Source organism: Argentina silus, assembly GCF_951799395.1.
Source record: "Argentina silus genome assembly, chromosome: X".
Lineage (NCBI taxonomy): Eukaryota > Metazoa > Chordata > Actinopteri > Argentiniformes > Argentinidae > Argentina > Argentina silus.
Genome location: NC_139653.1, coordinates 41,195,929 through 41,215,999, shown reverse-complemented (window position 1 = coordinate 41,215,999; position 20,071 = coordinate 41,195,929). Strand labels below are relative to the sequence as shown.

General features: G+C 44.1%; 1 protein-coding gene across 2 annotated transcripts in view; it reads right to left on the bottom strand.

Moving 5' to 3' along the window:
* The window catches only part of slc8a1b (solute carrier family 8 member 1b), a 116,999-nt gene that overhangs the window by 17,147 nt on the left and 79,781 nt on the right, over positions 1-20,071 (bottom strand). For both annotated transcript variants that reach the window (XM_083695042.1, XM_083695043.1), the window contains 3 exons: positions 19,194-19,297; positions 7,450-7,592; positions 5,693-5,792 (listed from right to left, as the gene is read on the bottom strand). In XM_083695042.1, coding sequence (XP_083551168.1) covers positions 5,693-5,792; positions 7,450-7,592; positions 19,194-19,297 — 347 coding nt within the window. The remainder of the gene's footprint in view (positions 1-5,692; positions 5,793-7,449; positions 7,593-19,193; positions 19,298-20,071) is intronic.

Here is a 20,071-nt window from a genome sequence, read left to right as displayed (position 1 = left end):
AAATAAAAAATAATAATAACAAAAAAATAAAAAATATATACAAACATCATCCTTTCAGAAGAAAAGAAAGGGAGTAGAATTGTGTGCCCAAGTGTGCATATATGCATGCAACGCTGTATGCCACACAACCGTCATTCTCACACACACACACACACACACACACACACACACACACACACACACACACACACACACACACACACACACACACACACAGAGCATCTCATCAGAGGAGAGCCTCTGCAAGCCATTGAAGAATGGCTTGCATTTGAACCCCTAAGAGAATACTTAATTTTCTCAAGCTTTAGGAAGAACATTACATTGTTAAGCCATTGAGAAATAGAGAGGAGCTGAGCAGACTTCCACTGCAGAAGAATTCTACATCGAGCTAATAAAGATGTAAAAGCAACAACAACTCTTCTGGAATACGAAAGACAAGGGGCATGGCTGCAGGTTAATTTCAAGCACCTCAGATAAAAAATTTAAAATATAATCCCAATAATTTTACAGTTTGGAGCATTGAATAAACATGTGACTAAGGTCTGATGGGGAAACATGACATCTATCACACTCATCATTTACATCTGGATATATTTCAGACAATCTGGATTTGGAAAAATGCACTCTATGTAAAACCTTGAATTGTATTAGACCAAGGCAAGCACAAGATGTAATTGCCTCATCCCACCACTCTGTAAATTCAACCCGCAATTCCTGCTCCCAAGCAGATTTAGTTTTGTTGGTGGAATGTTTCTCCAGCGACATAATACACAAATAGATCTGAGAGATGACTCTGGCTCTGAGAGGGATTTCTGTTGGGGCAGTTAAGTCAATAAACCATCCCAGGGTTGCCTGGGGGGTAGAGCAGGGAAGCCGGGAAATTGGGAGGAGACACATTGCCTCATTTGAAAATAAAGGTGAGAAGTAAAGAGTATTTAGAGGCCAGGATGGGAAAACTAGAAACAATTTCATCGACATACAAGTCTTGGAAGGTTTTAATATCTTTCCTTTTCCAGAGAGAGAAAGCATTATCTATTAGAGAAGGGCGGAATAAATGATTTTTATCAATAGGGCCCAGAGTAGATAAAGAAGAAACTGGTACCAAATCATCAATGTGGAAAGCACTACAGGATTGCCAGTATAGCGAGAGGGGGATGTTGGGAAAGAAGAGCAGAGTAAAGCAGGAAGAGATGTAAAAATGCAGGATTGAGCCTCAAGGTGGCACCATGGGGTGTCTGGAGCATGTAACCAGAACGCCAGTTTCTGAAAGTTGGCTGCCCAGTAATAGTATAAAAAATTGGGTAGTGCCAGTCCTCCACTAAATTTGCATCTCCGATGTAAAGATCTAACTCTGGGTACCTTTCCTCCCCAAATAAATGTGGTAACGGCCTGATTAATTGACTTAAAAAAGACTTTGGTAAAAACAATGGAATAGATTGAAATAGGTAATGGAATTTGGGTAAACTATTAATTCTTACAGCATTAATCCTACCTATAAGTGATAGTTTGCAGAAAAAATAGCTGGTAATGCTCCAAGGTATTTAAAACCAGAGCTAAGTTGGAAAGGCAAGTCGGACTGCTTGAGCTGTAATGCTGCTGGATTGACTGGGAAGCATTCTTCTGGAGATTCAGCTTGTAACCGGAGAAGGAGCCAAATTTCCCCAGAAAAGAAAGGATAGAAGGTAAACAGGCTACAGGGTTATTTACATAAAGTAATAAGTCATCTGCGTACAGTAACAACCTATGTTCTACATCTTCCCGTGTAGATGTAGAACATAGACACACACACACACACACACACACCTTAGAAATAGGCGGATGCACGTAAAGCTGCGGAAAGGGGCTCAATGGCAACAGCAAATGGCAAAGGGGACAGTGGGCAGCCCTGGCGTGTCCCACGTTCCAGGGCAAAATAGTCAGAGCGGGTATCATTGGTACAGACATTGGCCTGGGGAGATGTATACAAAAGACAGACCCATGAGCTAAATCTGTCACCAAAGCCACATTTTTTAAGAACAGCGAATAAGTATTCCCATTCAATTCCATCGAACGCCTTCTCTGCGTCAAAAGATATAACCACTTCAGGGGAGTTGGACAATTGTTTTGGGTAAATAATGTTAAAAAGCGTCAGAATAAATTACTGTTCCTTTTTAAAGCCGGTTTGTTCCTCTGATACGATGAGATAAGATAAGATGATGAGATGAGATAAGACTACTTCTAAATGCCTCGCTATCACCTTCACCAGCACCTTTTACATTAACATTTAAATTTTTAGGAGGCATTTAGGAGGCTGAGGGGCCTAAAGGAATTGTAGGAAGTGGCATCTTTCCCCTTCTTAAGGAGTAGCACTATTGATGCCTGTGTTAAAGTAGGTGACTCATTTAACATAGATAAAAGTAAATGGGCTAATTTGGCATGGAATTTCTTAAAGAACTGAGTTGGAAACCAGCTTTGCTGCTCTGCATTGACTTGATGGACTGAATGATTTCTTTAAGGCTAAGAGGAGAATCAAGGTCATCTGCAGTTTCAGCCTCAACTGTGGGAGACTCCAGTTCACTCAAAAACTGAGTCATATTAGCAGTATCTGATGGGAACTCAGACTTATACAGGGAGGAATAGAAACATTTGAAGGTGAATCCTCATAGGGTCAGAAATCAAACTATTATTATTGTGAAATGCAAAGTAAAAATATAGTAAATGTAGCTTATGCGCAGGAGCCTCATCCACAGGCATCTTCCCTGTTCACATGCTAAACTGGAAGCTTTGTTGAATTACATTTTGAAAAGCTTTTTTTACTTACATGAGACTAGCCTCTACATTGCTAAAGTTCGCTAACTGGCTACACACAAAAAGCCAGCTCTTTTGGTGTACAACGAACACACACACACACTTGGCAATTATAGGGCCCTATCTTTGTCATCAACAGTAGTTTGAATACAAAATGTTGCCAAAGTGGGGCAGTTGCATTTTTTTTGAGTGCTTTATTCTCTGTTCTGCAGTGCAATGAGGTGAAGACAACTCTGAGGGTGTAGTGTGTGATGGTTCGCAGTCTGACACATATAATCTAAAGAGCTTTGCTTCTCCCTACTTTGTGTTAGACTTTCAACTAAAGCTTCCTATTTGTCGAATATATAGTTAGCCTGGGGGTAGGGTGTGTGTGTGTACACTATGTGCATGAGTGGGCTGGGTGTTATTGCTATGCAAGGCTGGACAACCTCTCATTATTACGAAGCCTTCTTTCATTATTCTTACAACTTCTTTCTCTCTCTCTCTCTCTCTCTCTCTCTCTCTCTCTCTCTCTCTCTCTCACACACACACACACACACACACACACACACACACACACTGCCGTGATCCAAGTCCACAGATTACTTCAGACGAGTTTACTAGCTGGTAGCTCCAGAACTTTTCTTTCTCTCTCTCTGGCTACCGTAGAATGCACAAAAATGTTCCACAATGTCACTGATCAAGCCTTGCATATACCATTTTATTAATTAATTCCTACGCTTGGCAGGTGTAATGGCAAAATAATGGTATGGACGGTGTGGCAGGAATTACACTGGTATGCTACTGGTAAAACCTTCCAACGGCCCAACCCTAACACACACACACACACACACACACACACACACACACACACACACACACACACACACACACAGGTGCACCCACCGCAGGGACCATATATACTGAAAAATGCAAGCACTCACTGCAATGTAAATCACTTTGGATAAAAGTGTCAGCTTAACTGCATTATTATATTATATTACACACACACACAGGCAAGCACACACACAGGTGCACACACACACACACACACACACACACACAGGTGCACCCACACACACAGGTGCACCACACACACACACACACACACACACACACACACACACACACACACACACACACACACACACACACAGAGCAGAGTGAAGTCCATGATTTCCTCTTTAACTAACTTGTATGGCTAATGCTGTGAAGTCAATGCTACACTGCTCTCTCTCTCTATCTATCCCTGCCACATTCTCTCTGTCTCTCTCTCTCTTCTGAGGCAGTGTAAATATAGTCTGAAGGGCCACCGGGTAAAGGAAAGAAAGAAAGAAAGAAAAAGAGAGGGAGGGCGAGAGAGAGCGAGGAGGAGGGGAGATCAATATTTCATGACTCTCTGAGCATTTTAAACACAGCAGCAGCAATACTGTAAGTCCAGAAGAGAGAGCTCCACCACCAGTGTTTCACAGGAAGCATCTTAAATACTTTACCTGATGTGTGTGTGTGTGTGTGTGTGTGTGTGTGTGTGTGTGTGTGTGTGTGTGTGTGTTGTCAGCCCAGGAGACTCAGTGTTAGGCTAAACAACAGCCTGCAGGGTACTAGCCTGAGGTGAAGAACAGATACCTACCCCAGGGCGGGGTAGAACAGCTACCTACCACAGGGCGGGGTAGAACAGCTACCTACCCCAGGGCGGGCAGAGTGCTTTGATGATGAATGGGATGTGTGTGTGTGTGTGCGCGCGCGCACATGCACCTGTGTATATTTGTTGGGTAGACCTTGGGTTAACAGATTTGTTAGTACTCTCTCTCTTTTTCCCCCAAAAACTGTAAGTGCTTTGTGCTATTTAGCACTATATGCAACAATTAAATGCTATTATAACCACTGAGTGCTAGGGGGTGTTTAATGGTAAATGCTAGCAGTGTTAATGCCAAAGGTGGAAAATGCTAGGAGTGCTGAGAGGGACGGTGTGAGTGCTTTATTCTCTGTTCTGCAGTGCAATGAGGTGAAGACAACTCTGAGGGTGTAGTGTGTGATGGTTCGCAGTCTGACACATATCATCTAAAGAGCTTTGCTTCTCCCTACTTTGCTTCTCCCTGTGTTAGACTTTCAACTAAAGCTTCCTAATTTGTCGAATATATAGTTAGCCTGGGGGTAGGGTGTGTGTATGTACACTATGTGCATGTTTGAGTGGGCTGGGTGTTATTGCTATGCAAGGCTGGACAACCTCTCATTATTACGAAGCCTTCTTTCACTATTCTTACAACTTCTTTCTCTCTCTCTCTCACACACACACACACACACACACACACACACACACACACACACACACACACACACACACTCCCGCTGTCAGAGCCTGAGCACACAGCCTAATCCCAGATAAGAGAGTGGAGACAGTTCTTTTCATTAATAGAGCCACACAGGGAACAAAGATTGGGCGACAGGGTAGCTAACTAGAACAGACACACACACACACACACACACACACACACACACACACACACACACACACACACACACACACACACACACACACTACACATTATCTCTTGTCAACAGAAACAACAGAGGTGAGCCTGAGGACCTACCTAGGCTGTAAAAGACTGTAACACACTTACACATCTCTAAAGTTGTGAACACATCCTCTGTGGAAGTACCACTCATTTCGAAACACACGCACACAATTGGACACATACATCGATAATTCCTCAAGGCCACAGACTGCAGTAGTCAAGACATCCACCAGGTGGCCGGAGAGAAGCTGCACCTCTGCAGTAAGGTGTATGATTTCTCACTCTCCATCTCTCTCTCTCTCTCTCTCTCTCTCTCTGTCGCACACACGCACACACAAAAACCCTTTTTAACTCCTCCTCTGCAAACCACACTGTTCACATCACGGTCAGGGCATTGGACCATTACTCACCGGCGCTGACTGTGATGGCCTCGATGAACTGGTCTCTCCAGCTGTTGGTCCCCACCAGCAGGGCCAGGTTGGTCTTCTTAATCAGCTTGTCCACAGTATTCTGCATATTAGAGGAGGAAACACAAGGTTAGAGGGGATGCTTCAGAAGTACATCATATGACATATACATGACACATACAGTATGATTACTTATTTAGCTACTTCCATTTCAGCCATTTCAAATATGTGCAACATCTTAAAATAACAGTAGATGACATTGTATTAAATATAATATGCAATGAAGCAAAGGTTTGTGTAAATAAAAAGTTAGTGAGAGTGTATTTCAGCCACCTGTGCAAATGATAAGAAAAATAAGGAGGCTACCTCTCCTACATACCTTTATTAACTAAAGGGTTAGGGTTAGGGTTAGGGTTAGCCCCTAACCCTGCTGTAGCAGTGCTATTACATGCAGCACAACCAAGAGCCTCCAGTCCTTAGGGACAGAAATGTGATGATGTCTATTTACTATTGTGACATCGAGTACTTCACTGTCGACAACCCAGTGCACCAGAGGGGAGAGAGAGAGAGAGAGAGAGAGAGAGAGAGAGAGAGAGAGAGAGAGAGAGAGAGAGAGAGAGAGAGAGAGAGAGAGAGAGAGAGAGAGAGAGAGAGACCGCAAGGCTGCATCCATAAGCAGTGATCCGTTAGATAGCAGCCCATTCCCAGGAGACAGACAGGGCCAGGCATTCCTCATAGCATTCCTACAGCATACTCAGGATTCAGAAAATCAATCCTAATCACAGGCTGTATAGATTCCCAAACCAGGAAAAGCTTGAATTCCACCTCCCAGAAGGACACCCCCTCTTTCCTCATCCTCCATCCCCTCCTCCTTCTCCCTCAAAGTCAGTCAAAGGGAAATCAGATATCCCTCTCTTTCCTTGGGAGGGAAACATCAATGCTTATTGAGTTGACTGGAGGAATGCAAATTGTAGGCTGCGTGGTCTGTCTTCCGGTTGGCCAGGTAGAGATGATGGACAGCTCTATCGTGCTCTTCTATAGGGCCTCTGAGAGATAATGGATCAACGTTTGGAGAGCCAGACAGACTCTCCTGACTTCAACTCATCTACTGTGTAGCCCTTGGCTAAGTGTATTGGGCTGATGCTGTACAGTGCTTGAAGAGCAAAGACAGGCAAATGTCACAAACATCCGGTGTCAAAGTTGGCCAAACTCTTTATACATGAACTCATCATGACTGCTCCTCTAGTGCTAACAATCACCTTTCTCCATGGTGGGCTTATCTGCTAACCTCAGCTAAAGGATTCAGGGCTTGTGTAACTTTATTAATCTCCAAATACTAAAGTTCTACCTTCTGAAAGTTGAAGCTCTCTCGAAGCTGTCGCTTGCCGAGGTTAGACGCAATTAAAGCTATCCAGCCCCCCAGGGATAGAGAGGAGTACTTCAGCTCAGCTACAGGCTCCCTGCCCTAGCCACCCACCCACCCACCCTCACACACACACACACACACACACACACACACACACACACACACACACACACACACACACACACACTGTAGAGAGCCACTTCACTAACCACAGGACACGATCTGTCAAGTGCTCACAAGCACACACCCATCACTCTCTCTGTCTGAAGAGTGTGTGTGGGAGAGAGAGGGAGCAAAGAGCATGCATTTGGGTGTGCGAGAGAGAAAGGAGAGCCTGGAGAGACACACACACACACACACACACACACACACACACACACACACACACACACACCTTAAACTCGTAGGATTCCTCTATGATGATTTCAAGTTTGACATGGTCCCCAAGCATGGGTCGGCCCATTTCAGCAATGCGTCGATCGTCATCATCAACTCCTGTGAGAGGCTCCTCCTCTTCTACCTCCTTCTCTGGCTCCTCTGCAGCAGGGACAGAACCAATGAAGAGGTTAGCTGGGCCAAACACTGGCACTGGTCACAGTACATACATACAGTAACACCCATTTTATAGAGCTGTGTAAAATAGCCATCCAATGATCTGAAGTTATTTATTTTGCATAATACAGTACAGGCCACCTTATTTTGTCTTTTAGGATTTGGCAATCTCACTGATAAACTATCTACATGTTACATTGTTGAAGAAATTGACACTGTTGTATATTATGAGACATCAGGTACACCGCCGCCCCCCCGACCCTCCCACCCACCCCCCCCCCCCACACACACACACACACGCACACACACACACACACGCACACACAAGCGCGCACACACACACACACACACACACACACACACACACACACACACACACGCACACACAAGCACACACACACACACACACACACACACACACACAGACACACACACACACACACACACACACACACACAGTCATCTACATCAGGCAGGGGGGGACACCTGCAGCCGTCCCCCTGACAGGCTCATTCCCGCTGGAGTGGCGAGGAGAGGCGTGGGTGGAGAGGAAGGGGATCATACTGTAACAACCTTGGAGCGAAGGGATCAGCAGGGATAACAGCAGGAGGGGTGTGGGTGAGGGTAGGGGACTGAAGGACAGAAGCAGGGGAGGGGAGGGGTGTGGAAACATCGATAGGTATCATAAACACAACTGATCCATCTACACAAACAGGTAAATAATACTGTAAACGTAGTGTAAACAGGTAAATTACATAATACTATAATACTGTAGAACCGTTATATCTTAGGCAGTCATCCAGCTCATGGCCATCACAGCCACTGAATGTGGAAGACCCACTTTGGTTTGAAATGTCGTATTAATTCTGATTGACCTCCATTAACCATCCAGTCCCATTATGATATCTGTTGAGTAAAAGGTTAATCCTACTCAACAGATATCAACTCCTAACACGAAGAGTGGACTCAAAGCATTTACGCTACAGCTGCTTAATATTGCTCATACTACAATGACTTAAATTGAAGAGCACTTGCATGAATTGGGACATTTAAGCTGATTATGGGCCATACCTAGACCAACAAAAAAAAAACTAAATGCCATGTGGGATGTTGGTAATGTAGTCTTATAGGTCTTACACTAACTGTCCAATTAAATAGGAGATTTAATTAGATCATTATGGCTGTGTGTGTGAGCTCTCTTCAAGTGTGGTTAACTAATGAAATGATTCCAGTCATATTTAGAAAGGTATTGGCTGTGCTAACATCATTAAGGCTGTTATGAGCATGTCGTCACCGGTATCTCAAGTGTTCATTAGGGTTGTATGAGGTGTACTTGGTGAGGTATTTCTACTGGGGTTCAGGTCATTAGATAAGAGCATTTTTTTGACAACCACCTGAGTGCCCCTGTAGCTGGCGGAACTGATGTGCTTGTCAGACTCGTTCCAAAACCAAGCCCACCAGCTGATATTGTCTTTTCTACACACGTGTTTTTGTTTGAGGGTTCTCACCATGTTCCGTCTGTACAAAAGTCTTGGGGCAGCGTGTTATGTCATGATGACCTGGTTTCTGCTAATCTTAACCACAGGCTAATGATGACATAGCCAAGAGGCGACATTACTTTGTAGTGTAAAGACACTGTGACTTCTGAGTCCCATTGGATTGTGTTAATCCAAAATGAGAACATTATCATAAAGAGAAAGTCTCTGATTCAGGGTATGAATATTTTAGAGATATTGGAGAGAAAAATTGTGTCTCTCTTCTCCCAGCCAAAGCACACATGGCTTTATGACTCCTATTTTCAATCCCTCTTTCTCTCCATCCTCGTTCACTCTACACCTCTATTTCCATCTCTCTCCATGTCTCTCTCTCCCATCTCTCTATTTCTATTTCTCTGCGGGGTGCATGTTGCTGATTCAGAACCGCTGTCGTCCTGAGGCCTGGTACAGCGATACCATTTGGGGAAACGATTCAGAAAGCCATTCCAGATGGCACAGCACTGCATGTAATGGATTACATTACACATGTTTACACGTGTTTGATACCATTCTTCATTTCAATCCATGCATTACAATGACCCTGACTTTCGATTTCTGCCACTGTACTATAGGTGCTACTTTCAATTGCTATTGCCTCTGTGAAAAAACAGCACTATAGATGTTTTCTTTTCTTCTCTACAAATGTGGGTTATGATCTTGGTCCAATGTACTCCCACTGACTAGAGCTTTAGGGGCAGGGTGCAAGTTTGTTAGAAATCTGTTTAATTCTGTTTAAATTTCCAAACAACATCTTCCCTAATAATAATATTTCTCCATGCGTGCATGATTCGAAGAGGCAGCCACCAGAGACAGAAAGGGAAAATCGGTGAGTCCACTCCCCTAGGACACTCCTGGCTGTAACAACATGTTCATATGCAAATCGAGTGTCGGGTAGGACACTCCATTGCAGAAAGTGCTTTTTCCGGACCAGAACAGCTTTCGTAAATGAAATATTTCTCTCAATGGATCTCATTCCTTGATCGCTACCTATTAAACAGTCATTACAACCATTAGGAAGCTTTTAGAAAGCTTGAAAGCTTGAACTAAAATGTAATAGAATGGTCACTGAGGCCAAACTATGTTAGCTGAACAGCGTGTTGCTGCTAGAAAAACCTGACGTTACTGTGTCTAATGAATGCCTTAATGAACTCAATTAAAGGAAAGGTGAGTCTCAGGTGTAATTATTACTGGCTTGTTAACCTTGTTATCCACTCCCGGTCCTCAGAGTCCAGGCTGCTGTTGCTGCTGGAGCTACTGAATACATTTGACACAGGCGGAATGTTCTAGGGAGGACGGAACACCGTGTTTTCTTTATCCCCGTCACTATCAATCATCCATTTGACATACTAGGGCCCGGGAATGAGGCTCTCCTTTGCTTCCCTATCTCTCTCTACCTCTCTCATTTTCATCCTCTCTCTCTCTCTCTCTATGTTCTTCATCTCTCCACCTCCCTCCCCTCCCCACTCCCCTATATTCAAATGAGCATTTGGATATACTATAGGCCTTGTTGGGAGTGATCCTTCTCTGTCTCTCTCTGTCTCTCTCTCTATCTCCTCTCTTTAGTGAGAAAGCAGAGTCCTTAATGCTGATGGCTGCTGGCTGAAGAGCTTATGTGTGTGTGTGAGTGTGTGTTAGAGAGAGAGAGAGAGAGAGAGAGAGAGAGAGAGAGAGAGAGAGAGAGAGAGAGAGAGACTGTGTGTGTGTGTGTGTGTGTGTGTGTGTGTGTGTGTGTGTGTGTGTGTGTGTGTGTGTGTGTGTGTGTGTGTGTGTGTGTGTGTGTGTGTGTGTGTGTGTGTAGTCCAGAGCAGAGCCCAGTCCGGAGTATGCACTTTCATTTGGTTCTGCTTAGACTAGGCTATAATTTGTTTAGCTTTCAAAGTGGAGCTTCTCCAACAGACTCGTACATGGCCCACCCTGTCGTACTGATGCAGCTACAGTAAGACTGCAGGGGGTGTCGCCTAGGGAACACAATGGAACCTTCTACTGTTTCAGAGCTGTTATAACGGTATATACTGAAATGTACGCACAGCACCCACTAAACCATGGATACACAGAGCTCTCATGACTAAGGCTAGCTGGAACATTTTGAAATTGTGAGGCTTCACAGCTTGACAATTACAGTTTCATTTCAATATCTAAAAAAAAGATTTGAAATGGAAACATTATATTTGTATTTGAGTTATTAAATGACTAAGACTACAGTATGGGTGAGGGTGGATCTTTTATCTGTAATGAGACTACTCATCTACAGTATCCACATATTTACAAATCTAAAATACCCAGGCTACGGTAAATGCATATCTTCCTTTCATACTCCCAAGTCTTAGCAAACTGATTAATCAACCCCCACATGCTCAGTCTCATTAAACTCAATACATTATGTCAGACACCAGAGTACATCATGTCTTGTGCAGGGAACAGAGATACAGTCATCCCTCATCCAGACCTATCACTATAAACAGATCATTGCATTACTCAAATCATTAGCTCCAGCCCTCCAGACAGAGTTTCCCCACCACTGCTGGCACCTACACACAAACTCCTTCACGAGAAGGAGCCACTCAGGGAACAAACACACATGAAACACATGAAACACTTGAAAAGCAAAGGAGAACAGAGGTAACCAAACAGAGGAAGGGAAAACGAGAAGAAAGAGGCTTCCCACTGCTACCCAGCTGACAGAGACGGGGGGATGAAACGCAAGCAGACGATGGAAGGACGGAGAGGAGAGGAGCCTCAGTCGCAGCCAAGCCCTGGCTGCTGTCAGCCTGGATCAGTCTCACACAGACACAGCCACAGCCACACAGACACACAGGCACACAGACACAGACACACACACACACACACACACACACACACACACAGGCACACACACACACACACACACACACACACACACAGGCACACACACACACACACACACACACACACACACACACACACACACAGAGAAAGGCATGCTGGGAAAGGAAGCCTGGTGTTTGGGGCCACTCTGGAGGGTAACACTGTTCTTGGCTGGACGCAGAAGCAGCATGGATGTCACGAATCATGATGTCACTATTGTGCTGCTGGTTTCCCGGATTGCGTTGCTAAACGTAAAAAGGAAAAAGAAAACTCAAGTCCTGTGTATTTGGCACTCTGTTAATTTGCAAATATTGGAAAGTACTCAGCCTTTAGTACATCAAAAGAAGCGCTGCCAGATTTAATAAATAACGTTCTCCAATCTCCATAATGCACAAAGACTGAGGGTGCTAATTGTGAACAAACACATTACCTTCCTGTTTTTTGGGGGGGTTTTGTTGCCTTTCAAGTGATCAGAGCCTTTGCCAATGTGGCTTTGTTGCCAACTAGCCTACAGTACTGTATACGGATTTTGGGGACGCCAGCCTTGATTTAAATGTGTATACCAATTTAATGTTGAATGAGCTTGCCTGGCGGACATCCTGAAGAAATCACACCTCAATTCCTTTGCGATTGTAATGTGTCTCACACCTTGTCCTTTGTTTGGGAATGATATTTAAGGAGAAGGACAGCAAGATGTCCTTTGAGTCACTTGGGTTAGGCCCACGGCCACCGGTCTCCTGTGTTGTCCTTGACCACCGTTAACGTGTGGTTAGGCTTACAGTCATATGTTGCTTTAAAACTGTTAAATTGGTTGTTTTGTTGATACTCTATTCTCATTCTTCCTATGTGCATTAATGTGATGCTGTGTGCTAGATAAAGGTTCTGTTAAGACAGCACGACATAATCGTGACCAGGTTCTCCCATTTAATGTCTAATGTTCACATGTTTAACGACACGTAGAGTGAGTCTTCAGCTTCACATATCGGCCTGAGCGTAAACTCCTTGCAATCCGATTTATCTTAACTTGAGGGCATGGTAAATGAGCATTTTGGTTTTTCTTAATGAATCTAGGATCCGATATGATTGATTGTCTATCTTTTGTAGTCAGATATAACGTAATGTTAACTTGTGTTAACTGGTCGTGTGACCACTTGGGTTGCGTTTGATTCATCATGTCCATAAATGTATGCATTATTCTTAACCCGTCCTCTATTCTTCAGTGTTTTATTTCCAATTCTTCAGTACTACTCCACACAGGCTAACTGGATGTGCACCAAGAGCTGCAACATCGCTTGCTGTCTCGTGGGTCACTTGACCCTTGACCCTCGTCTCTTCTCTTCTCTACAAAATCGCCTGTGTCCACCTAAATAGATGGTTAATTTATGAGTTAATTTATCAATTATTATTATTATTATTATTATTATTATTATTATTATTATTATTATTATTATGTCAATTTTAAGTATAACTATGATGTAATTAAACAATTCTGTACTAATTCAGGTAATTATCATATTGTAATGTCATACTGGCTAACAACTGTTTCCGGCAGAGTTGTCACGCTGCTCTGACGCCCCATTGTCTCACGCCAGATAGCACCGAGTGTCACGTAGGAATGATGCCACCTGTCGTAAGACAATGCTGCCGCCCAGAATAGAAAATACTTCACTTTGGTTTTGTTGCATCACTAGGCAGTGTTGTGTTCCCGGGGCCGAGTTGCGCTCTGTCGACTGATTTACGGTCACTCTGTCACTAACTCACTGTCGTAATAAACCGGGGCTCAGTTAAAAGAGAAAAGGCAGAGCACTAATCAGTGTTTGTTTGTTGGGCTCAGACAGTCAGTCAGTCAGTCAGTCAGTCAGTCAGTCAGTCAGTCAGTCAGTCAGTCAGTCAGTCAGTTCTTTCTGAAAGCTTCCTCCGACTTGCTGGAGACATATGAAGTACATCTGTGGCTTTGGGTGCAGATCCCCCCCCCCCCCCACACACCCACACACACACGCCCACACACACATACACACACATACACACTCGCATGCACAAAAACACATGTGCACAGTTCCTTATGTCTCTAGCTAGCTAGCTCTGTCTTTTACAAAAAATACTAACTAGACAGGATGCTACCCTTCAGTCTAATCTCGAAATATAGCTAGCTAAGTAACTAGCAAGCCAACTGTAGTTATCCGTCACACTTAAGGCCTCTACATGCTTCTACTAGTATGTGGTTTGCGCTGCGCAACACTGTTGCAAGCACTATGTAATTCATACTTCTGCGTCGCCTGCGCACAACATGTGCGCAGTAGTGTCATTACACTTCTGTGATCACTTCTGGTTCATATTACCGATTACATAATTAATGGTTGAGAACAGCTGCAGTCAAAGTAGGGGTGGCAGAAGTCAGACTGTACTGTAGGCTAGTGGCTAGTTAGCTTTGTTTCTTAACTAGCTAGCTAGTAAACAAAGGCTGCCTGTATTTACCTCAGGATAGTTTGTCTCGGTCTCCCGGTGCTTTATGAATACTTCCAGCCAGGAAAGCATAACGAAAAGGTGGGCTTTGTTTGATTCCCAGCCGCAGCTCCACTTTTCTTTGTTTTCTCCAGCTTTCCTTTCATTCGTACAAATTTGTCCCGAATCTTCTTCCGGTACTGAACTACTTCAGCTCCGTCTCCATTCACTAACCAGCAGCCAATCAATGGTGTGCAACATCTGCGCGGCCGGTCGCTCGTCGAGAAATCGAGAGAGGTACGCGACCGCATGTACAACCTCCTCTGCAACAGTTGCGCAACCTTCGCGAACCAGACTCCCGGTTGCAATGTTGTCAATGAAGCTTGAATCAGCCTTTATTAGTAGGCTTGCTTCAGCAAGTCCAACTATTGTTTTTCCTCATACTTATAATAATGTATATCTATCTATATCTAACGTTCTCTCTCATCTATCTGGCTATCCTACCCTCTAACCATCTTTTATCCATCTGTCCATCCTATCTCACTTTCTCAGCCATCATCCTTTCTTCCTATTGCCAGTCATAACTGCTTTCACAGTATAACTCATACTTTAACTCATACTTAACTTTAATTGTATTGATCTATCTATCCCTCCCCTATTTCATCTATCTATCTATCTATCTATCTATCTATCTATCTATCTATCTATCTAATCCCTCTCAAATTGTTCAACTACCCAGCCAATCTATCTATTTATTTTCCAAATCACCTTTATACTATTTCCACAACCAAAATAAGACTGTGCAAGCCCACACAGTGGGTTCCAACATGCATACCCACACTAGTTCCAACATGCTGACTGTTGGATTAGGAATTGATCCAGCACTGTGCTGAGCACTGGTTACAGATCAAATAGCTCCATAAATAACCTTGCTTGTAAAAGATAACACAATAATGGAATCATTAGTCTGTGGGATATGTGGCCGTCACTGTTGTCTGACCGACCATTCTGTCCCATAATGGCCACCGAGAGACACAAAGAATCTCTCCTACGGCTCTGTAGCAGTCCAACTGCCCGGAGTTTAACAGAGTAGAACAGGACATACTGTATAACAGGACATACTGTATAACAGGACAAAGGGAAACAGGGGTAATAATAATAACCAACTAGAAGATGAAACTGGGACTGTGCTGGGTTTCATCAGAAGGACAGCAGAGACATCCTGGAGGGTTTAATTAGCTTTGTCATAAAAACCCCAGGAGCCACCCAGGACCAAGTGTTTATAGTGTGTGTGTGTGTGTGTGTGTGTGTGTGCGTGTGTGTGTGTGTGTGTGTGTGTGTGTATGTTTGTGTGTGTGTGTGTGTGTGTGTGTGTGTGTGCGTGTGTGCGTGCGTGCGTGCTTGCATGTGTGCGTGTGTGTATGTGTATTATGAGTGTATGTGCGCATTAAACACACAGCACACACATTAGCCATCACTGGCAATGGCAATTAGTCTGTGTACTAACGGGCACACATATTCCTCGCGTTCTAAAATTCACTTACAGAAGGAATTGCACACGTGTAATCGTATCTGCTCCAAATGTCTATGGCATCGCTTGTCTGAGTCTGACTTTGATCTTGTTTTATGGTTTGACAGGTTGTCCTGGTTTAGAGAGGAGGAGAGGGTTTGATCTTCATCCTTGTAATATTTTTTTATTCAGCCTTCCTCTTTGATCAGCGTGTATCATAAATCTTCATAGGGTATCACATGGCATTATAAATTAAAAATATTTTTTTCAGGAATATAAGATATCCATAAAATTGGAATTATAATTTATAAAATTAGATTATAACTGGAGTTATTTCATGAGGTACAGTACTGTGAAACAGGTCAAACACAGTGGAACGCACGCACACACACACGCACACTCTTGCCTATATGCAAGACAGTAACAGTAGTTACAATAGTATTGTAACAGTATTGTTCTTAGTATAGGTTGTTATCATAAAAAAAAACGTCATAATAGGATGTAAGGAATTACACCTGCTGCTTCCTCCACTGGCCACTAGTGGCCACTATGGACCCTTTTTTGTGTTATGTTCCTTGTGCCACTTGGTTTGGGGTAGCACCTGGGTGTGGATAATCACATACGGGAGAGACATCAAGAATGCCGGTCGACAGCTTCCTCATTCCCGAGTCCCGAACAGCCCCTGTCCATCATCACCCGAGCGCCGATGAGTCTCCCCAAGTCCTCCTCGGTCTACGATCGAGGAACCGATGCAGGAGAGGCTTTCAAGGACCTCAAGCAGCGCTTCACATCGGCTCCTGTCCTGGTTATCCTAGATCCAGCACTCCTCTTCGTCGTCGAGGTGGCCCCGTCCGATGTAGGTGTTGGAGGTGTTCTGTCCCAGCGCACCAGTGACAACAAATTACATCCATGTGCCTTCTTCTCTCACCGCCTGATGCCCGCTGAGCATAACAACGACATTGGGAATAAGGAACTGTTGGCCGTCAAGCTGGCTCTGGAGGTGTGGAGGGACTGGTTGGAGGGCTCTCAACACCCTTTCGTCTTTTGGACTGACCACAAAAATCTGGCCCACATGAAGGACTCCAAACGCCCGGTGGGCTCTCTTCTTCAACCATTTTGATTTCATTCTTTCCTAACCATCCTTGGTCCTCTGTGGCTCAGTTGGTAGAGCAAGGCACTAACAACATTTAGGTTGTAGATTGACTTCCCACTGGGACCATATATACTGAAAAATATATGCACTCACTGCAATGTAAGTCCTTTTGGATAAAAGCGTTAGCTAAATGGTTTATATTACATAGCCTTGGACTTCATCACTGGTCCCCCACCTTCACAAGGTAACACTGCCAAATTAGTTATAGTTGATAATTTTTCAAAGACCTGTCGATTTGTGCCTCTCCCCAAACTCCCTACAGCCCGAGAGACCAAAGAACTCATGGTCCTGCATGTCTTCCGAGTGTTTGGTCTCCCGCTGGACATCGTCTCCGACCGGGGTCTACAGTTCACCGCCCGGTTCTGGAAGGCCTTCTGTACCCCCATCGGCGTAACGGTCAGTCTCTCCTCTGGATACTATCCCCAGTCGAACGGCCAGACAGGGAGGGTCAACCAGAACCTGGAAACAACCCTAAGGTGTCTGGTATCTCATTTGATTCACCAGCTTATAAGCCTGGCTTTGTCTTTTCTGTTTGTCTTGAGCCTTCACCATTGGTGGTACCTGAAGTACCTATTTTTTTTGGATTATTGCAAACCTTGACTCCTGCGTCCTTCCTGCACTTGGGTCCCCACCATATTACCCCGTTACATAGAGCGCAATTCCAATTTTCTAATTGAATTCCAACGTTCCAATTTTCAAATTGAGAGCAAGGGCAGCATTCATTCTTTCGTCCACATTAATATAAAAACCTACTCAATCAAAATACTTTCTATCATAATTGGCGAAATGCTTTGATATTTGGGTGATATGAAATTCCAACGTTCCAATTTTCAAATTGAGAGCAAGGGCAGCATTCATTCTTTCGTCCACATTAATATAAAAACCTACTCAATCAAAATGCTTTCTATCATAATTGGCGAAATGCTTTGATATTTGGGTGATATGAAATAAAAGTGTACAGCGATAACCGAAAGTTGAAGCTTATTTTTCGTACTTTTTCACCCGTCGTCTGCCGAACAGCCGAGAGATATTCCGACATTCACAAACTTGGCCAACCACCAGTAGCTAGCTGCTGTAACTCTAATAAGAATCAGTATCTACCAACATGACATGGAAAGAAACATTCTATTCTATTCTAATTCTCGTGTTCTATTCTATTCTAATTCTAGTGTTCTATTCTATTGTAAACATGCTATTTGGCCAAGTGGGTTGATACATATCTCATCTACCGTATCAGATATTTGGCTAACATTGTTGCGAACATGGTGAGTGTATCCCGACAGATCCACTGCATAAACTTCTAGCTGATTTAGCCTTATGTGTCATTGGTTAGATATGTTTGAATTTATGTGTAGAGAGGCCAACGTATTATCGACCAATAGACCATATGGATTTGGGAAATCTGCTCTGACTGCCTTAGCTTATATTACATTAGATAATAGTTATTTAGTAAAATAATTGTATTTCATATAAAACATAAAATAACCACAGCGTTTCTAAATGTGTTTCTTTCAGCTGGAGGGCAGCCCTCGAACGTTCACACATTGTGAAGCTTAATGATAACGTATAGGCAGTACTGTATTATAATTAGTACACTAGGCAAGTAATTAGTATACTATTTCTATACCGTGGGATATGATATTCATCTTCAGAGGAGGGATATTTAGTGTACAGGAGTGAGGTGACATCATCATTCGGGGCCATTTTAGTCTTCCTGTGCAGATGCATGCATCTAAACTAAACCACCAGAGTCCCTTGGGTAGTAGCAGAGATGGATTACCATCTCTGAGTACCATCTATGAAAGTGTGACTGTTGTTGTAAAGGTCATCGCACATAGGACATTACATGGCAAACAGGAAGTTAAGCGTGGTGAGAAGTCGCAGTTAGCCAGACGGAGGAGAGCGAGAGGAGAGGAAAGGTGTGAGTACACTGAGTCCATCAGAGACTTCTGTCTGGAGGGGGAGAACAGAGACGAGGAGAAAAGCAAGGGTGGAAATTAGAGAGTGAGGGAAGTGAAAGAGGAGTGTTAATGAGTGTGTGTGTGTGTGTGTGTGTGTGTGTGTGTGCGCTCCTCCGGAGTGTGTTTCAGCGTCTCTCACACCTGTCCATCCTCTCCTTCTCCACTGTGGCAGCTGCATCTCTAGGTAGAAGGAGCACTGCTTATCATACTCCTCACGGTCAAGTATTCTAATGGCTATGGACTTCCTGTGGGGGAGACAAGACAACAACACAGGGGGGGTTGGAACCATGCATGGTAAACACACACACACACACACACACACGCACACACACACACACGCACACACGCACACACAGACACACGACCAGTCGTGGGGGTGAGATTTGGTGACTCACCACCGCACATTCACTTCCACTGAGGGCACACTGGGAGATGGGAGAGGAGACTGCTGCGTGTGTGTGTCTGTGTGTGTGTGTGATTCTACTCGACCATAGATAACGTGAGTGCCCCAGCCTCCTTGCCATGTCCTATGTGCGCCCTGGTGGTGTGAACATGCAGGTGCGGTGCAGCGGAAGCCCGGCTGAGGCCAGGGGTCAGCCTTGGGGGGTCACGGCGAGGGGAGGGGTACCTGAGCCCACTCTATCCCCACCCGAGTAGATCCCCCACCTTTACTGTCATTGGACTCCACCAGATGAGGACCCCCGATCTCCACGTAGAAGGTCTTGTTTTTCTCATACTCCTCGTCATCAATGATTTTGACCTTTATAGTTTTGCTGAAGGAAGAAAGAGAAGAGAGAAGAAGAGGGGGAAGAGACAGTGAGGAAACGACAGGCCAGGCCAAGAGGAGAACAACAGAAAGAGAGGCAGAACAGAGCAGAGCACAGCTGAGGCGTACAGCAGGCATGCTCAAGCAGAAGCAGACCACAAATAAGACCACAATGAGACCACAATAAGACCACAATGAGACCACAATGAGACCACAATGAGACCACAATGAGACCACTGTGATACAACAATGA